The 17,681-nt window shown below is 42.2% G+C and overlaps 1 protein-coding gene across 1 annotated transcript in view; it reads left to right on the top strand.

The window, feature by feature from the left end:
* Positions 1 to 7,188: 7,188 nt before the first annotated feature.
* The window catches only part of LOC140235048 (sodium- and chloride-dependent glycine transporter 1-like), a 35,142-nt gene continuing 24,649 nt past the window's right edge, over positions 7,189 to 17,681 (top strand). The window contains exons 1-2 of the mRNA XM_072315084.1: positions 7,189 to 7,682; positions 15,845 to 15,923. Coding sequence (XP_072171185.1) covers positions 7,189 to 7,682; positions 15,845 to 15,923 — 573 coding nt within the window. The remainder of the gene's footprint in view (positions 7,683 to 15,844; positions 15,924 to 17,681) is intronic.

Raw genomic sequence — 17,681 nt, 5'->3', positions numbered from 1 at the left:
TACAGTGACGGGCGATTACACTGCACATTACTTGAACATGAGACCATTCTGAAGCAAATCATTTTCACACAACAATAGATACATAATGTACTCTTAAATGAATCCCACAAGGATTGGAACAATCATCCCCCTGCATTTCCACTGATTCCCACTAATCAGTTACTAGCCATCCCCTTTAACATAGGCCTACATGAAAAATTGTGAGGGTGTGACATCGTCAACTATCTCATTTGAATATTCATAAGGACTGGTCAAGAAATGTTTTCCAAAATATGTGAAATTTCCAAATGTTCCTTATTTCTCATTCAATTTTTGTCATTTTTGTATCATTCTGTACGTTGGATGTTGAAGAGGAAATTATTGTAGAATGTATGCTAATACACTTGACATCAGGAAATCTCGTAAAGTTTTGAGTGTGCCATAAAAATTCTTATGACAGTTTTAAAAGCCTACAAGTATAATATTGCCGCATAGGCTAATATTCTAAGTGGCTCGTCGGCTTTTGACACGGTACAACAGGGAGGACTGTTCTGTGTCCAACCGCTGCTCGAAGTTGTTGAGGGCGCTGTTAAAAATAATAGCGGTGACCGAAAACGACACCAGCTGAATGCGGAAATTCGAAACGCCTCTTTCAACGACCATTTCATCAGTGTGTTTGTTTTTGGTTTGTTTTTGTTTGTTGTTGTTGTTGTTGTTGTTGTTGTTGTTGTTGTTGTTGTTGTTGTTGTTGTTGTTTTACATACAGTGTATGTGTGCTTAGTTTGTCTTGGGTTCAAGATAATTATCCAAAAAAAAAAAAAAAGCTTCGGAAAAAAAAAAGAGAGAAACAAGTTGCATAGACTTGAGGTCTTTTATCTTTTATTACTTCTCTTCCCTTCATCATGTTGATTCTAGTGGGCCTATACCCCTCCCTTAAAGACTATTCAAAATGCCGGATACGTCATGTGTACTGTTCGTCAGTGTTAATGACAGTTAAGCAAAATCCGCTCTTGCAGGCGCGTAGAAATAATTGCACATTGCTCTATACGGTCGCAGCTTCGCTGATCATCGATTTGCTCGTACGCCAGGAGTCACTTCTGTTCTTTTCGAGAACACTACCATTTACGAATCTGTATGGATTGTAATGGGTAGGCCCTATAGGCCTTAAATTACAGTGTACGATGGAGAAAAATGGAGAAATATACAGTCCCTAGACAGGAGATCAGTGCTCACCCGCGTATATATTGACTATTAACGCACCGGATGAATGCCGATATTAAATTTTTATGACAGAACGTTGACAGTAAGTTTCATGAATAAGAGGTCACGATCTTTGCACTTTTACAATATGCTTCATGACTTCTATCTCAGTTTATAGACTTATCAACTTTAAAAACACGGTAACATATTGTACGTCGGCCTACCTGGGGGCAAAATAAGAAGAAAGGATGATTTTGTTAATGGGTTATTACAAGCAATGAGTCAGGTGCATCGCTATTATCAGTGCATATAAATCAACTATATTGTTAGCTCACCTGAGCCAAAGGCTCAAGTGAGCTATTGCGATCGCCCTTCGTCCGGCGTCCGTCGTGCGTCGTCCGTCGTCCGTCGTCCGTCGTGCGTCGTCCGTCGTCCGTCGTGCGTAAACTTTTTATATTTTCATCTTCTTCTTGAAAACCCCAAGACCGATTTTCATCAAACTTGGCAGGTAGCATCCCTAGGGGGTTAGGAACTCAATTTGTTAAAATGGGCACCATGCCCCACCCAGGGGGCCCCCAAGGGGGCCCAAACCCCCCCCCCAAATTAAGGAATCTGTAAAAATCTTCTTCTCTAGAACCAGAAGTGATAGAGCTAAGTTAATACTATGAGTTAGTACATTGATGACTATAGTTTCAAGTTTGTTCATGGCAGAATCAGGGGTGCCCCCCTTGGGACCCAGGGGAGGGGGGTGGGGAGGGGTCCTAATGGGGCCTAAATTGTACATTTTCATCTTCTTCTTGAGAACCCCATGACCCATTTTCACCAAACTTGGCAGGTAGCATCCCTAGAGGGTTAGGATCTCATTTTGTTAAAATGGGCACCATGCCCCACCCAGGGGGCCCCCAGGGGGGCCCAACCCCCCCCCCCCAAAAAAAAAAATGAAGGAATCTTTAAAAATCTTCTCTAAGATAAGCTAAGATAATACTATGAGTGAGTACATTAATGACTGTAGTTTCAAGTTTGTTCATAGCAGATCCAGGGGTGCCCCTCTTGGGGGCAGGGGGGGGGGGGGTTGGGAAGGTCCAAATGGGGGCCTGAATTGTACATTTTCATCTTCTTCCTGAAAACCTCATGATGGATTTTCGTCAAACTTGGCAGGTAGCATCCCTAGGGGGTCAGGATCTCAATTTATCAAAGTGGGCACCATGCCCCACCCAGTGGGCCCCAGGGGGGCCCAATGCCCCCAAATTAAGGAATCTTTAAAAATTTTGGCCCTTATTGTACATTTTCATGTTCTACTTGAGAATGCCTGGTCAAATTTTAGTAAAGCTGTGAATAATTTAGATTATAGTGACTGCGTGAAAGGTGAACTTGCGATACTCAGGTGAGCGCTAGACCCACGGGTCTCTTGTTAGACATATAGCCGAAGGCCCCCTGTTATGGCTGAAAAGTAATAGACATTGACATAAAAACAACATAAAAACAGGGAAACAACTTAAAAACATGCAAAAACAGCGTTCACTATACACACAGCAACTTGGACCTCACGTGGTGGGGGGGGGGGGGGGTAAACCAGTGGGCATAACATGCAATTTGGCAATTTGGACACACTGGCAAATGTGTTTTGTCATAAGATATTCTAGGAATAATTCTCGCTATCATTCTCATCTCATGCACCACGCTGATCAAGTTGTATCACAGAAATCATCTGATTTTATGCGAGTTCAACGAGTCAGAAAGAAATCGAATTCTTTGCCGCAAGTTATCTTATTTATTTTCTTCCCCTCAGGCGTAAACAGCAGATGTTGAGTTCACCGCTATATGACTACGTGACAATGAAGGTCCCGTTTGGACGTCATGTGTGATGACTTGCGCTCGTAATTTTTGAAATATTTGTCCATTTTCAACTAGAGTTGGCTATAAAAACCGTCTTTTTGTTTATCATCAGTATATAACAATTTCATTCCAAACAACTTTGTACTTAGATATTATGAAACTAGAAGTTCGCGTCAGCTGGGTCGCATACAGATAGCATTTAAAATATGAGGGGAATTATGACCTCACTTTTTCAAGGTCGGACATAATTATATACGTCAGTTGAAATATAGGAGAACAGTAATAGGATTACAACACGATACGGGAAGCGAAGGCAAAGCTGAGGAAACGCTGAGAAATAGACTTGGCCAGGAATAGAAAGACACAAAGGAAAGAAACACAAGAAAGTGAGAAAAAAAAAAGAAGAAGATGAAGGGGGAAGGAGAAGGGGAAAGGGAAGAAGGAGTTACTAATATACCGTATGTCCCCCCCCCCAAAAAAAAAAAGAATTACAACGGTACCCTCCTCTACGATAACTTTTAAAGACAGTGAATCAATCCAAATAGAATTTCAGGGTATGAATATATGACTCTTTGCCCACATCTTACAGAAAACCCCATTTGATTTGCTTCAGTAGTCAAAGAGAAATGAGGAATTTTATAGAGCAAGTCAGGAATCTCTTCCCTCCAAGTTCTGTCTATTGTGTTCAAAAGCATCCAAGCGCTAAATTTGGAAGAATCAGACTCATGACATGCCTTACAATAATCCACATTTTTCTGTGACCGCTTAACCATATTTAATGGGGTTTTCTGCAAAATAGAGCTAAGATTTTATATTTCACGACCCTGAAGTAGCATTTAGACGGTCTAATCATATCGGGTGTTATCGATGCGAAAATCCGTTGTAATTTTTTTCTGGGACACAGACCCCGTTTACAGTGCGAGGCTCGGCCGCGGCCGAGCCGCGGCCGAGCCGCGGCCGAGCCCAGCCCCGCTTCAGTGTAAACGCGCAAAAGGCCAAATGCGAGGCCAAAATTGGCCTCGCATTTGGCCTCGCTCTGGAGGTGGTCTCGGCCGCGGCCGAGCAGCGGCCGAGCCCGGCCTCTTCTTGGTGTAAACGCAAACTGGGCCAATGCGCGGCCAATTTTAGTCTGCCTTCCAGACCCTCTGCCCGTACTATTTCGCTATTCACGATATTAACCTCCCCCCCCCCACGTTACATGGAAAACTAGTATAGTTAAAGGTGGTTTTGTCCTGCAAAGGATTTTTCCTTCGGCAAAGGCCTTTGCCCGAACGGCGACTTCGTCGCCACGGAATCCAGTTGGCAAAGGGTCTGAAAACCAGGCTTTACCAAATTGCGTTTGTTTACAAGCAGAGCGCCACTACGACAAAATATTGAAAGGTTTGAATTAAAAGCGCGGCCGAGCCCGGCAGTGTAAACGGACAAAATTGCGAGGCTCGGCCGCGCAATTGAGGCCGGGCTGTAAACGGGGTCACACTGTACTTCGTCGGTCCATAACACCAGGGAGGTGATATTCACCTCCCTGATAACACTGATAGTGATGAATCAGCACGCTAAAATCGAAATATTTCTCACCTTCGTTTTTAAACTTCAAACAGGAATTCGAAAGACAACACAGTCGCAGGTGAATGTCAAGTCGCAACCTATGAATTGTGAAAATCATTGATGGTGTATACATATACCCTTGAGAAGATCTCTATAGATGATAAAGATGTTTGTGTACTTATCGACATCTACAAACGTTGATAAAAGAAGACACCAATAACCAGTGACAGCAAATCCAGGTCCTAAAAACGTGTGTATAGACGTCTATACTCAGTACTGGATTTAATCCTTAGCAATTTATCTTTGGAATGTATGAGAATATCATCAAATTCTTGCAATGTTGTATACTTGGTGGAGAATATACGAAACAGTTGGATTTTAAAGACCAGCAGAGGACGCCAGCCTATATAGGAATCACAATTTGAAATAATGAAAGACGAATCGGGAATGTGTTCACTACGCCCAGCAAAGAGACAATATTAGTGTATGCATTTTGGATGCATGCATATAAATGCATGTCACTTTGAAACTTAAATGTTATTATTACAATTTCAAAATTGTCAACTACTTCCTCTGCACATTGACGAATGCTGATGTACGACAAGTACGAAGTACGGTTAACAGAATGATAATACAGCATGAGGATGGGTTTGGGGTGGCCCATGATTGATCGTTGCTCTACGTTTGGACATACCGTAATAAAATGTCTATGTTCATGTCAACGGGACAGTATTGGCAGATGGACGATATTGACGTCATCCAAAATCGATAGCAGAGAGGGGAGGAACATCGCTGACGGTCGCGTGAGTTGGGATTAGCTAGGGTGCGGATTAACCCTCCGGGGCACACCACGTTAAAGTGTTCCTGGCAATACACGCAAATAGGACATAAAGGGGTTAAGAAGTTTTAAATGGGATGTGTGTGTGTGTGTGTGTTTGTTTGTTTGTGTGTGTGTGTGTGTGTGTGTGAGTGTGTGATTTATCATGTGCACACAATTCCAGGAAGAAACAAAACGGCACCCCAAACTATTCGATTCTACTGTTCGTTTTATTCTTGTCATGCAGTTCTGCTAATAGGCCCCTATTATATTTTACGATGGTGTTTATAACTGTAAACGCATTTTTTCTTTCTGTTTTGTTTTGGTTGGTAGACTTTCTTTGATACAAAACAATGATGAGGAATTTTATTGTGATGTAATGCCCCTTTAACGTATTAGTCATGTGCGTTGGTAATGGGAATTTCCAACATTCAGAAAATGAGTAAATTCTCTCGAAGGTATAACAGATGAGATGACAAAGAGGAGGTAGGTCCTACGTGTGTGCAATAATCATATCTATAAAGAGTGCAGTATCATAAAAAGCAACTCAAAATTAACTTACAGAAATTGACATGAAATACTGGTCTCTTCACCTATGTGATGACCAAATCTTCAAATTATGAATTACTCTGTGTTACTGAATTATTGTTATGATGATTAGATTATGATGATGAATTTAAACGGGATGGAGAGGAGGAGAAATAGTGTTGCGAAGTGTATTATAATTATAATGTGGATCTTTTCAAGGAATTACAGTCAACATTCTAAATTCAATGTAACTTCTTATATTTCACAGAACATGACCCTCCCCACCCACCATTTTCTCAGGGGGGGGGGGGGTCAGACAGCAGTTGTCTAATGGACATGGAAATGCGCACATCTTTTCCTATCCAATTTGTCCATCCGTTTTGCATAACTTTCATTTAGCATTTCTAGAGCTTGACCCGTATACCAGTTCAGTGTGCTATTGTGCGCTAGGAGGTGGAATATAATATCTGGATCATACTTGAATATCACTGGCTGTCGGAATGGAAAGACAGTCACCAGATATCGACTGGACTTACGTAATATTTCCAATACGATCACGGAGTAATACATAAACTGTATTGATTGTTTTCCACTCTCGCCTTATGTTAGCCTAAAAACGAAGTTTTATGACGATATAGGAGTCAGAGGACTACTCGCACTCACTACAATCGGTAGTCCCACTAACTTCTTATTTCCCTGCATGGTTTGTAAATCTACATCAAAAGCGTGAATTAGAGTGAAGGATAATGCTGACATCGTAGTTCTCATGACTCACTTCAGACAGCGAGTGACGAGGTGCAGCATGTGACAGCTATGTGCAACATTATTACACATAGACACCCCAGGGTCAAACACAATACACGTGCAGCGTATTTGGAAATAATTTTCGAAGTATTACGAGACTATACACATTGTTCTTCTCGCGACAAACAATTTACCGCGAGAAATCTCACCGTGTGTTGCTTTGAGAACCACCCTCTGACATCGAAATTCTGGAACTGACCTTACAGCTGGACCAAAATTATTGGCTTAATCACGAGAGCTCTCGGTAATACGCAACTTTACGGCGAGCAATGATTGTGATTTGAGTGCTATGACAGTACTGTGAGCTTGAGCTTCTTAAAGGTCATCTTGATATTCTCAGAACTCCGAAGAAGATAACTTGGTACATTGAGCAGGATTCCATAAGTCCATAGCTGGTCACAAAGACAGGTGTCTGAAAACAACAACATCAACAACGAAAGACGATTTGAGGTACCTGACGACATCAGCGTTAATTCACCATGATCAGTGACAGCATGGAAGTCGTGGTTTCCACCGACATAGACGATGGCGAGATGCATGCGGACGATCTCGGGCTGGTCAATCCCCTGTCGGTCGATCTGGAAGAGGAGGAGAAGTTGAAGGTCTCACCGTCGAGATCGAAGCGCTCCGCATCCGAGATAATCAGCATGGCCTCCTACCAATCGGACACACCCGCCCCTCACTACCCACCGCTGCACTATCCCGACATCTCCCTCGCGGCGTCGTTCAGCGGTTCGACCACGACCGCCAATGTGTCCGACTCCGTCGAGGATCTGCTGAAGAAGGCCGACATGGTGGAATGTCGTAATCGCTTGTCGAGGCACGGATACGATAGTATGAGAACACTCCGTTTAGCCACCAAAGAAGACTTGGTGGAGATTGGTCTTCCCCGCGGCTACGCGGGCCTCCTGATGTACGCGGTGGCCGAACGAGACAGGGGCCGCGGGCCGGGCACGGGGTTGGCACAAATACAGTAAGTAATGTTAGCCAACCCTCACTCTTCAAGACCACCTCCAGGAGTAAATGTAGGGGAGGGTCAGATTCTTAATCCGATCATAAGCCAAGGCGAGATCATATTATATACAAAAGCAATGCCAAGGCGAGACTGAGATTCATAGAGGGTTAAACCTAAATTCTCTCCCTCTCCCTTCTCTCTATCTCTGTGTTTGACTTTGCTAATAGAGAACAGGATAAGTCCGTGTTGACCAATGGGAATTATGCAATCTTATGACATTTCCGTAATGCGCCACTATCTTCTGTGTCGGCATGGTTGGAGTAAATTGAATTGATGCGCAAATACGAGTAAATGCATAGATGGTTATTCTCAAATAGAAATTCTTAAGACTTGAATGAATCAATACAAAGTAGTGGTGTGAAAAGGGAAGGAGAGAATTGATGTAAAAGGGCAATTACCCCCCGCTAATTACTGGTTAGTGATATAAGGTTAAAGGAGTAAAGATTAGGGTTAGGGTTAGATTTGGGTTCGGAGTTTGGGTTAAGATTATAGGATTAGGTTCAGGATTAGGATTAGGGGTAGGGTCAGGGGAAGAGTCCGGGGTAATTGCCCAGGGGGTAATTGCCCTAGACCCCTTTAAATACCCATGGATGTCCCTGTATGCTTTTCGCGCTGAATTTATCAGCAGGTGATGTGCCTTGGGGCCACTGGGTGATTGGTCTCAGCAGGCCTTACTGATGAGTATGGTGCAGTACTTTTCATTCAGAAGTAGTTCTGCACAGCTTCATGGAATTCAGAACATAAAAAAAAAGAAAGTTGCCCCTTGACTGGTCATTCGTAATTACTTAATTGCGTGCCGAAAACATTCACCCGGAGCGTCCCAGATTATGACGTGCAAGAGTGCGTTTATTATAAGAAAAATAAAAAAGGTCCCCAAAAAGGGTGTCAGTATTTTCATGACTGAAGCAGGGTAAGGACGTCGAAAAATAATTATCGGCGCGCGAACAAACTTATCGCCCGAATACTTTTCTTTTTCCCTTTTCCATATTGATGTTTATTGAGGCATGCAGACAATACTGTACGCCATATAATAGTTAGAAATATTTGGCGTATGCAGACAATAACCTTTGAGGGCTATAATAGCACAATCTGTGATAGAGTTTAGTTTGTTTGATGGTCATCTGGCAAGCAGCTCGTATTTCACAGATCTCTGCTGTAAGTGTAATTATCCTTATAGTTACCTATAGAAGTATTATATAGAGAAAATACATGCATGTATTTTGCCTGTGACTTTGATACACATTACTACTTGTTAGTGGACATTTCGTAGAGACAGGACGACGACTTGATATCAGTTGGACGAGAGAATAAATTATAAGTACTTTTCATGGGGTCCAGCAGCAGCTAGAGTATTGATTTATTTTGTGGAGGACCGCTTCATTTTTTCATTCATTTATTTATTTTTTTCATTTCCAACAGAAACATATAAATATTTTACAGTAATTGAATACATAAATTTCATCATAATACATAATAAAGGATAAGTTTACAAAATATCGTAAGAACATGTATACGGAAATGCTGGAAATGGGGAGGAATGCTAAAAAGGGTTCTGCACCCTGCTCTTTGTAATTAATGTATAGATGAAGTGGGGGTGTTATACTGTGAGCGGGCTGCGTTACTCTCACACACGTGACCTCCATGTTATGTCTAATCCGAGGGAATGATTTTGCCATTATAGTAGATGGGATGGCATGATAACACACAACATTCATTGCTCATCTAGACAAGCTGGTTTGAATGTAAAGGAGATACGCTCCCGGCTCAATACCACCCACCTCGCCGCCATCAAACTCACTATATCCATCAATTATTAATATTGCAACAAATAAAAAACACCAAATATTGCATTTTATTATGTTTAAAAGAGTGATATCAGCAGCATAAGTGAGAAGAACAGCTACTTATTCTTCTTCAAACTAATTTTAATGTTAAAAAGAGGCTGATATTGAATAAAATTCAAATAAAGAATATCATTAAAAAGTGTGTGTGTATGTGTGTGTGTGTTTGTAAGCATCTTTGCGCATAACATTTATCCGCTTCATTTCCGCTTGTTTACATACCGTACTCGGATGACGTCACAACATTGCCTCTTAGAGAACCTGCTGTGTCAGAGTATAGTTCACCATACCACCATGTTTTAAAGTCGATGTAAACTATCACAGCCCCCCTCCTAATGTTGTCAATTCGCTCTATATGATTCGTTTACCTTTCAGGAAAAAGTAATGTAATTATTCATGTATAATAAATAATATATAGGAAAGTGTTGTTCTGTAGTTGCTTTTTAATGGAGCACATGCGCTTTGCATGTCTTATTTATAGGGTCTGGGGATTCACACCAATACAATTTCCCCTTCCCCTCCCCCCCCCCCCCCCCCCACACACACACACACACACTAATAATGAGCAATACACCTTCACCAATAGCCCTCTGAAAATTGCGTGTGCAGGAATAACTTCAGCGTATATAGTCACTATGACAATTTGTGTACAGTCCGATCTCTCCTATCCGGACATGTCGGTACCAACAACGGGTGCTGTTCGTTATTCCGAAGGTTCGTTAATCCGAAACACACAAATTCCCTATACCTTTTATAGGTTCGTTAATCCGAAAATAAAAAAAGGGTTCGTTAATCCGAACATTTGTAGCGTTATTCCGAAGGTTCGTTATTCCGAAGGTTCGTTAATCCGAAAATGAAACAGGGTTCGCTATTCCGAAGGCTCGTTTATCCTAAAATTAAATAGGGTTCGTTAATCCGAAAATGAAATAGGATTCGTCATTGCGAAGGTTCGTTGATCCGAAATGAATTAGGGTCCGTAACGAACCTTCGGAATAACAAGCTTTATTTCATTTTCGGATCAACGAACCTTCGGAATAACGAACCTTATTTCATTTTCGGATTAATGAACCTTCGGAATAACAAACCTTATCACATTTTCGGATTAACGAACCTTCGGAATAACGAATCTTCGGAATAACGAACCTTCGGACTAAAGAACCTTCGAAATAACTAACTTTCGGAATAACGAACTGTAATCGTCGGTAACGGCGCTCATCCGGATAAGGGATTTGGCCGGATATGGGAGACTCAATGTTTGATACACGCAGCTGCCGAAGGACGATCGCCTGTACCGTTCCCTTGTAATGGAAAGTTTGCTGTTGTGAACGTCTTAATGCATGTTATTTTATAGAGGAAAATTAGATATGAATGTTTTTTGATTTTATGATGAGAATAATACGTAATTCGTGTGAATTTGTGTAGAAATTTTGTTTGAGTTTGAAATCTCCCTTTCCCCCCGTAGTCAACAGATTGAAAGAAAAAATATATAAATAAATCGCGCCGAAATCGCATCCGGGTAATAAAGACATCCGGAAAAGGGAGGCCGGAAAGGAGAGGTCGGACTAGTCATGAATTTTAATGCTTCTTAAAGTTCCTGCGTATGGCGATGGCCGGGTGTCATAATGAAAATTTAATTTGATGTTGGAAACGTTGGTTTTGCTTTGTGTGTCTGATGCTCTACACTTATTCCCGTGCGCATGTGGTAAAGGCCGTGTCACACCTTTCCGGGTAAGCTACGCGGGCTTGTTGCGAGTAGGGATTTTCCAGCACGCAGGAAATTTTCTGCGGGCGGACAAGTATGTTCTTGTTGGCGAGTTCCGTACTTGCGTCTCACCTGCTAGACGCGTGCTACTTACCTGCTACTTGCGTGTATTCTGTGTGACCTGCGTGAGAGCTTCGAAACCGATTGCCCGTAGAGGTCCACGCAGAATACCCGCAGGAGGCCCGTAGCTGCCGCAAGTCACAGACAGTTGACTTGTAAGCATAGATCCACGGGCAACTTACAGTATGTAAGTTGCCCGTGGATACTGCGCCTGAAGCGCGTGTCATCTGCATGGCATTCTGTGAAACATCTGCCATATGAAATTCCTTTAGAGGAATTCCTTCACCGAGTTGTCAGCCCTCACTCGCCACCCATGCATCTACACGCCGGTCAAACGGAATGGACGTAAGTAGAACGTAAGTAGCACGGGTCCAGCAGGTAAGACGCATGCGAAGCTCGCCCAAATCCTTGTCCGCGTGCAAAAATTGCTTGTGTGCTGGAAAATCCCCACACGCATCAAGCCCGCGTAGCTTGCCCGAAAAGGTGTGACAGGACGAAAACTTGGCTGCTGGTAAAGAGGACTTGCGTGCGCAACTCCGGGTAATTACGGGTGAGATACGTGCCAGGTACTGTCATGTGCGGGTCATCTGCGGGGACGTCCGGGTAGCAAAAATTGTTCTTCGCAAGTCGCACGCAAGGCTTGCCAGGAAAGGCAGGGCCTTTAGAGCCTTACAACGGAGACGCCTTTCATGCAATCCTGTGAAAGCACGGGGACACTACAGATAACCATAATTATTCCAATGCCATTATCTCCAATCATTCTTTTTTAATCAATCATTTTTTTAATTTTTTTTTTTAACGGAGAGAGGATTGTGGTAACACATGAATGTATAGTCCCTGAAAGGACTGCATGTTGTTTGGGGAAAGAAGACCCTAAAATAGAAAGAGGTGAGTGAAGAAGGGAAGCGACATCAGGAGATTGTAGTGTACGTGAAGGTAAATACATTGTATAGTGACAATCGAAGGGCGCAGCGGTGAGCTGGAAGTATGTTTTAAAATGAAGCTTATGCTGTCGCTTTGTCGCTTTTACTCGTTTTATTCTGTCAAAGTGTGCTAGAAATGGGATTAGATTTTGTCTAACCCATTGTTTGCTTTGAGTGCCGAATGGCACGAAAATACCGATAGCATTGAACACACTGTCCAAAGTCTCTGGCACAGAAGGAGTTCCCCACAAGGAATAAAGGCATTGCGCATGCCAGTGAGTTATGGTATAGGCCTATACCCGTCAACAGCTGCGGAGGGTCATGACATTCTGAATATAAGACCCCGTTTACAGTGCGAGGCTCGGCCGCGGCCGAGCCGCAGCCGAGCCCAGCCCCGCTTCAGTGTAAACGCGCAAAAGGCCAAATGCGAGGCCAAAATTGGCTTCGCATTTGGCCTCGCTCTGGAGGTGGTCTCGGCCGCGGCCGAGCAGCGGCCGAGCCCGGCCTCTTCTTGGTGTAAACGCAAACTGGGCCAAATGCGCGGCCAATTTTAGTCTGCCTTCTAGACCCTCTGCCCGTACTATTTCGCTATTCACGATATTAACCCCCTCAACGTCGACAACTAGTATAGTTTAAGGTGGTTTTTGTTCTGCAAAGGATTTTTCCTTCGGCAAAGGCCTTTGCCCGAACGGCGACTTCGTCGCCACGGAATCCAGTTGGCAAAGGGTCTCAAAACCAGACTATACCAAATTGCGTTTGTTTACAAGCAGAGCGCCACTATACTGTATACGACAAAATATTGAAAGGTTTGAATTAAAAGCGCGGCCGAGCCCAGCAGTGTAAACGGACAAAATTGCGAGGCTCGGCCGCGCAATTGAGGCCGGGCTCGGCCGCGGCCGAGCCCGCACTGTAAACGGGGTCTAAGGCATTTTGCGAATAATTCCTATCTACCACTTGAGACTAGACATGCTAGACCTAGTCTTGAAATACTGATGACTTATGTCAGCCGTTACGGGGCGGGGCGGGGGGGGGGGGGGGGGGACTTCTAAAATACAAATGGGAGGGGGCGGATTCAATGGGTTATACAAAATGAAGGACGTCGCAGGTACGTTGCTATGCCTTTGTATTGTTAGACATAAATAAGCCACCCAGCATTTGCTGAAATAAACATTAACATGAAAAACAGCGCCCAAAACCAAAGAGGTCTATAGTAAAGATTTGTTTTCAGCAACAGCGTTCTACGTGACCGAAACTGTTTATTTGATAACCATTTTTGTGTGTATGTGTGTGCGTGTGTGTGTGTGTGTGTGTGTGTGTGTTGTAACGAAACTAAGGGCCTGTAGGCCCTAAGTAATGATGTATACGTATTTGCAAAATCTAGGCCCTGCGGTTGCGTTAATATTAGAAAACTTTATTCGAATGATTTTGATGTTTGCTTCAAAAACTCTTTTGCCTGTGATAGTTTGTTATAGCGTGTCGACAGTTCGGACATTCATAGGGACATTTAGTGGTTGGTATATAAGAAATAATGTATCGGTGAAATCTTCACCTTCTTGCGTAAAGTATATTCGTGTCCACAATCTCTGTGATGTATGTCTTTTCGTGAGTCCTAGTTATACAGATTGAAGAGAGAAAAGTGGTTACTCAGCATTTATCATCCGGCGGACGTGGTTCTCTGCATGGTATACTGGGAAATTTGGTTTGACGGAGCGCGAGCGAGTGTGACGAATTCTGCATCATCAAACATGGTTGTCATAATATGAGGCCACAGACCACAAGAACAACTGTGAGAAAATGTTACACGTGGTCAGAGAGCTTGTGTGGTGACTCTGGATAAAAACCGTGAAGAGAAATTGGTTCCTAATTAACGTCGATTCCGCACGTTTGTAAGTGCTTAGTAACGCGAATCTGCCTTGAATTCTCGATTGCGGTTTTTTTTTTTTTTTTTTTTTTTTTTTGATAATGTGCACTTGCGTACATGTTAGATCAGCAAACCGATGTCATTACTGTACTACACATTTTTAGCGTCCATAAACAACTCGGTAAGCACTGGGTAGCCGGCAGCATGTTCAGTTATGATTCAGTCACATTTTGTCCATGTATTTCTTCAACTAGTATGTTTATTGATTCATGCAAAAGAATGACGTGTATCTAAATTTCATTTGGAAATGTAAAAGTTACATTGCATTTAATTTGTGTATGAACTTGTCATATTATATGCTTTGGCCGGAAATGAAGTAAAAATGAAATGAAATGAAATGAAATGTTGATAGTCTGCGAAATGATTATAATGATAATGATTATGATAATGATGGTGATACTGATATTAATAATATATTAATAATGACATGAACACTCCGAGAGAGTACACTTCCGCCGAGCAGCCATGATTAAGATATCGCCATTTTGTACGCAGCATCTTCAGCACAAAAATAACGAGAGGTATAGGGACATCTACACAATACGTTATTTTGGTGGACATCAGCTGATCATCCGTGCTTGAGTTCAGTTTGGGGAGTAAGCTTATTTTCTGTCCTTAATGACCCCTATGACATTTGAACTTCGACCCCAAAATCCAATTGTTTCTTTATTACCTCATTATGAACACACCTCGCAAATTTGGTGAAAATTCGTTCATCTGTTCTCGAGTTATGTAATAGACAAACAGACAGACAGATAGACAAACAGGGCAGACAGACATAAGGAACCAATGACATAACCTCCTCGTAGGTTTCATGTACTGGCGAAGGTAATAATTGTGATAATGATGATAATAATGATTGTCACGCAGTGCCATAAACACTAAAGCAACAATTCATGTCATGCAATCAGGGCTTTTTGTGGTAGTTGTTATAGCACTCTTTGTATTATATAATAAATCTTTAGGGACAACACTAAATTGTCGTCATCATTGGTCATCACAGCTAGTCTGAACTTTTTGTCATTACTGCGATAATCATTATTACAGCTAAGTAATGTAATGTTATCATACAGGAGAATGCAGCTGTAATCCGCGTCCATGAAAGCTTGGTTGCTTTTCAGTAACATTCACATCGTGTGTGCCAATTAGAGGCGAATGTGATCTTTTCTTCAATCCTCTTACATTTCTACGAATGACTCGACTGTCAATGGAACCGTGAATCATAAAAAGTTGATATGATAGTAACCCTTGCTGGAATGACAATTGTCATAGTAACGACAAGAATCCAGCTTCCTGATTGGCTGTTTCTAGTGGAAGTTGTCATTCCACCAAGAGTTGCCATCCTAACATCTTTTATGAAATGGGGCCGTGATGGAACAACGTATATTGTACCTCCTCGATGGAACGAATTCCTTGTATTCAATTCAGCGCGACCACATTGTACCGTATATAACACACATTGCGCCAGATAAAATGTGTGTCCCTACAGTCCTTTATTCAGACGCATGCACCGTGACACTACATGAATACCTAAGGAAACGAAAAAGAAAGAGTTTAAGGAGGGGACGTTTCTCGTTCTACGTAAATGCTTCTCTTTAATCCTTGTCCCGCAGAACTATTAAGCTCGAGGAGCAGGACCCGTCTGACATCATCCAGACATCTGGTGAAGCTATAGCCGAGATGGACGGAAAGGTGAGATGTAAATTGTATTAATATCATCCTCATTATAATTATGTGTATTAAAGGGGAAATCCAGTCCAAAAATTAGTTAATCTATTAAAAAAAGAGTAAAATCTTACGAGTTCAATAGTAAAACTTTGACTGAAATTGGATGAAAAATAAGGAAGTTGTGAAATTTTGAAGTTTTGCTAATTTCTCCAAAACAGTTCTTGTACAATGGATATGATGCAATGAGTGAGCTGACCATATCATAACCTCACAATTTTCCATTGATCGTGTACAAAAAATGAAGAAAATTCAATGTTTCTGTCATTGAAGTCTGAAATATGATGTTATTCCTGGTTGAATGACTTCAGATTAGTGATCAGTTAGATATATGAGGATTTGAGCCTCGGGCATAATTGCGTTTGAATGAAAAACTTGAAATTTCAAAATTTTGTGTACAAACTAAATGGCAAGTTGAGAGGGAATGACATGATCACTTTTCCATTTGCATTATATTCATATTGATTGTTCAAGAACTGTTTCCTCAAAAATTAGCGAAACTTCGAAATGTCATAACTTCCTTATTTTTTATCCGATTTCGATCAAACTTTTACCGATGAACTCGTAATATTTTACTCTTTCTTATTAGACTAACTTACATTTGGACTGGACTTCCTCTTTAAAGTGTTCTTATTTTGTGGTCCTGTATTGTGTAAAACCTTCTTGTAAGAAGCGACGAAGTAGACAGAGGTGTGATCATTGTACTGATGCGCAGGGTATAGCACGACGCATCTGCGGTTGCACAACTCTTTTGTGAAAGCTCTCCGTTTATTTTCTATCAACACTTATCTTTGTGAATTACTCTACAGTTACATAATGCAGCGGGCAAAAAGAGAAATGTGGATTGAGTTAAAGCAGCAGTTGGTAGAACACAACAGTGAAAGTTTGAGGAAAATCTTACAGTTGATGCAAAAGTTATGATTTTTTAGCTCACCTGAGCCTAACGCTCAAGTGAGCTATTGCGATCGCCCTTCGTCCGGCGTCCGTCGTGCGTCGTGCGTCGTCCGTCGTCCGTCGTCCGTCGTGTGTACACTTTTTACATTTTCATCTTCTTCTTGAAAACCCCAAGACCGATTTTCATCAAACTTGGCAGGTAGCATCCCTAGGGGTTAGGAAATCAATTTGTTAAAATGGGCACCATGCCCCACCCAGGGGGCCCCAAGGGGGGCCCAAACCCCCAAAAATTAAGGAATCTGTAAAAATCTTCTTCTCTAGAACCAGAAGTGATAGAACTAAGTTAATACTATGAGTTAGTACATTGATGACTGTAGTTTCAAGTTTGTTCATGTCAGAATCAGGGGTGCCCCCCTTGGGACCCAGGGGAGGAGGGGGGGGGGAGGGTCCTAATGGGGCCTAAATTGTATATTTTCATCTTCTTCTTGAGAACCCCTTGACCCATTTTCACCAAACTTGGCAGGTAGCATCCCTAGGGGGTTAGGAAATCAATTTGTTAAAATGGGCACCATGCCCCACCCAGGGGGCCCGAAGGGGGGCCCAAACCCCCAAAAATTAAGGAATCTGTAAAAATCTTCTTCTCTAGAACCAGAAGTGATAGAACTAAGTTAATACTATGAGTTAGTACATTGATGACTGTAGTTTCAAGTTTGTTCATGGCAGAATCAGGGGTGCCCCCTTGGGACCCAGGGGGGGGGGTGGGGAGGGGTCCTAATGGGGCCTAAATTGTATATTTTCATCTTCTTCTTGAGAACCCCTTGACCCATTTTC

The sequence above is a fragment of the Diadema setosum genome, chromosome 11 (assembly GCF_964275005.1).
Source record: "Diadema setosum chromosome 11, eeDiaSeto1, whole genome shotgun sequence".
NCBI lineage: Eukaryota > Metazoa > Echinodermata > Echinoidea > Diadematoida > Diadematidae > Diadema > Diadema setosum.
The sequence above is the reverse complement of the archived record's forward strand: the minus strand, read 5'-3'. Positions and strand labels throughout refer to the sequence as shown.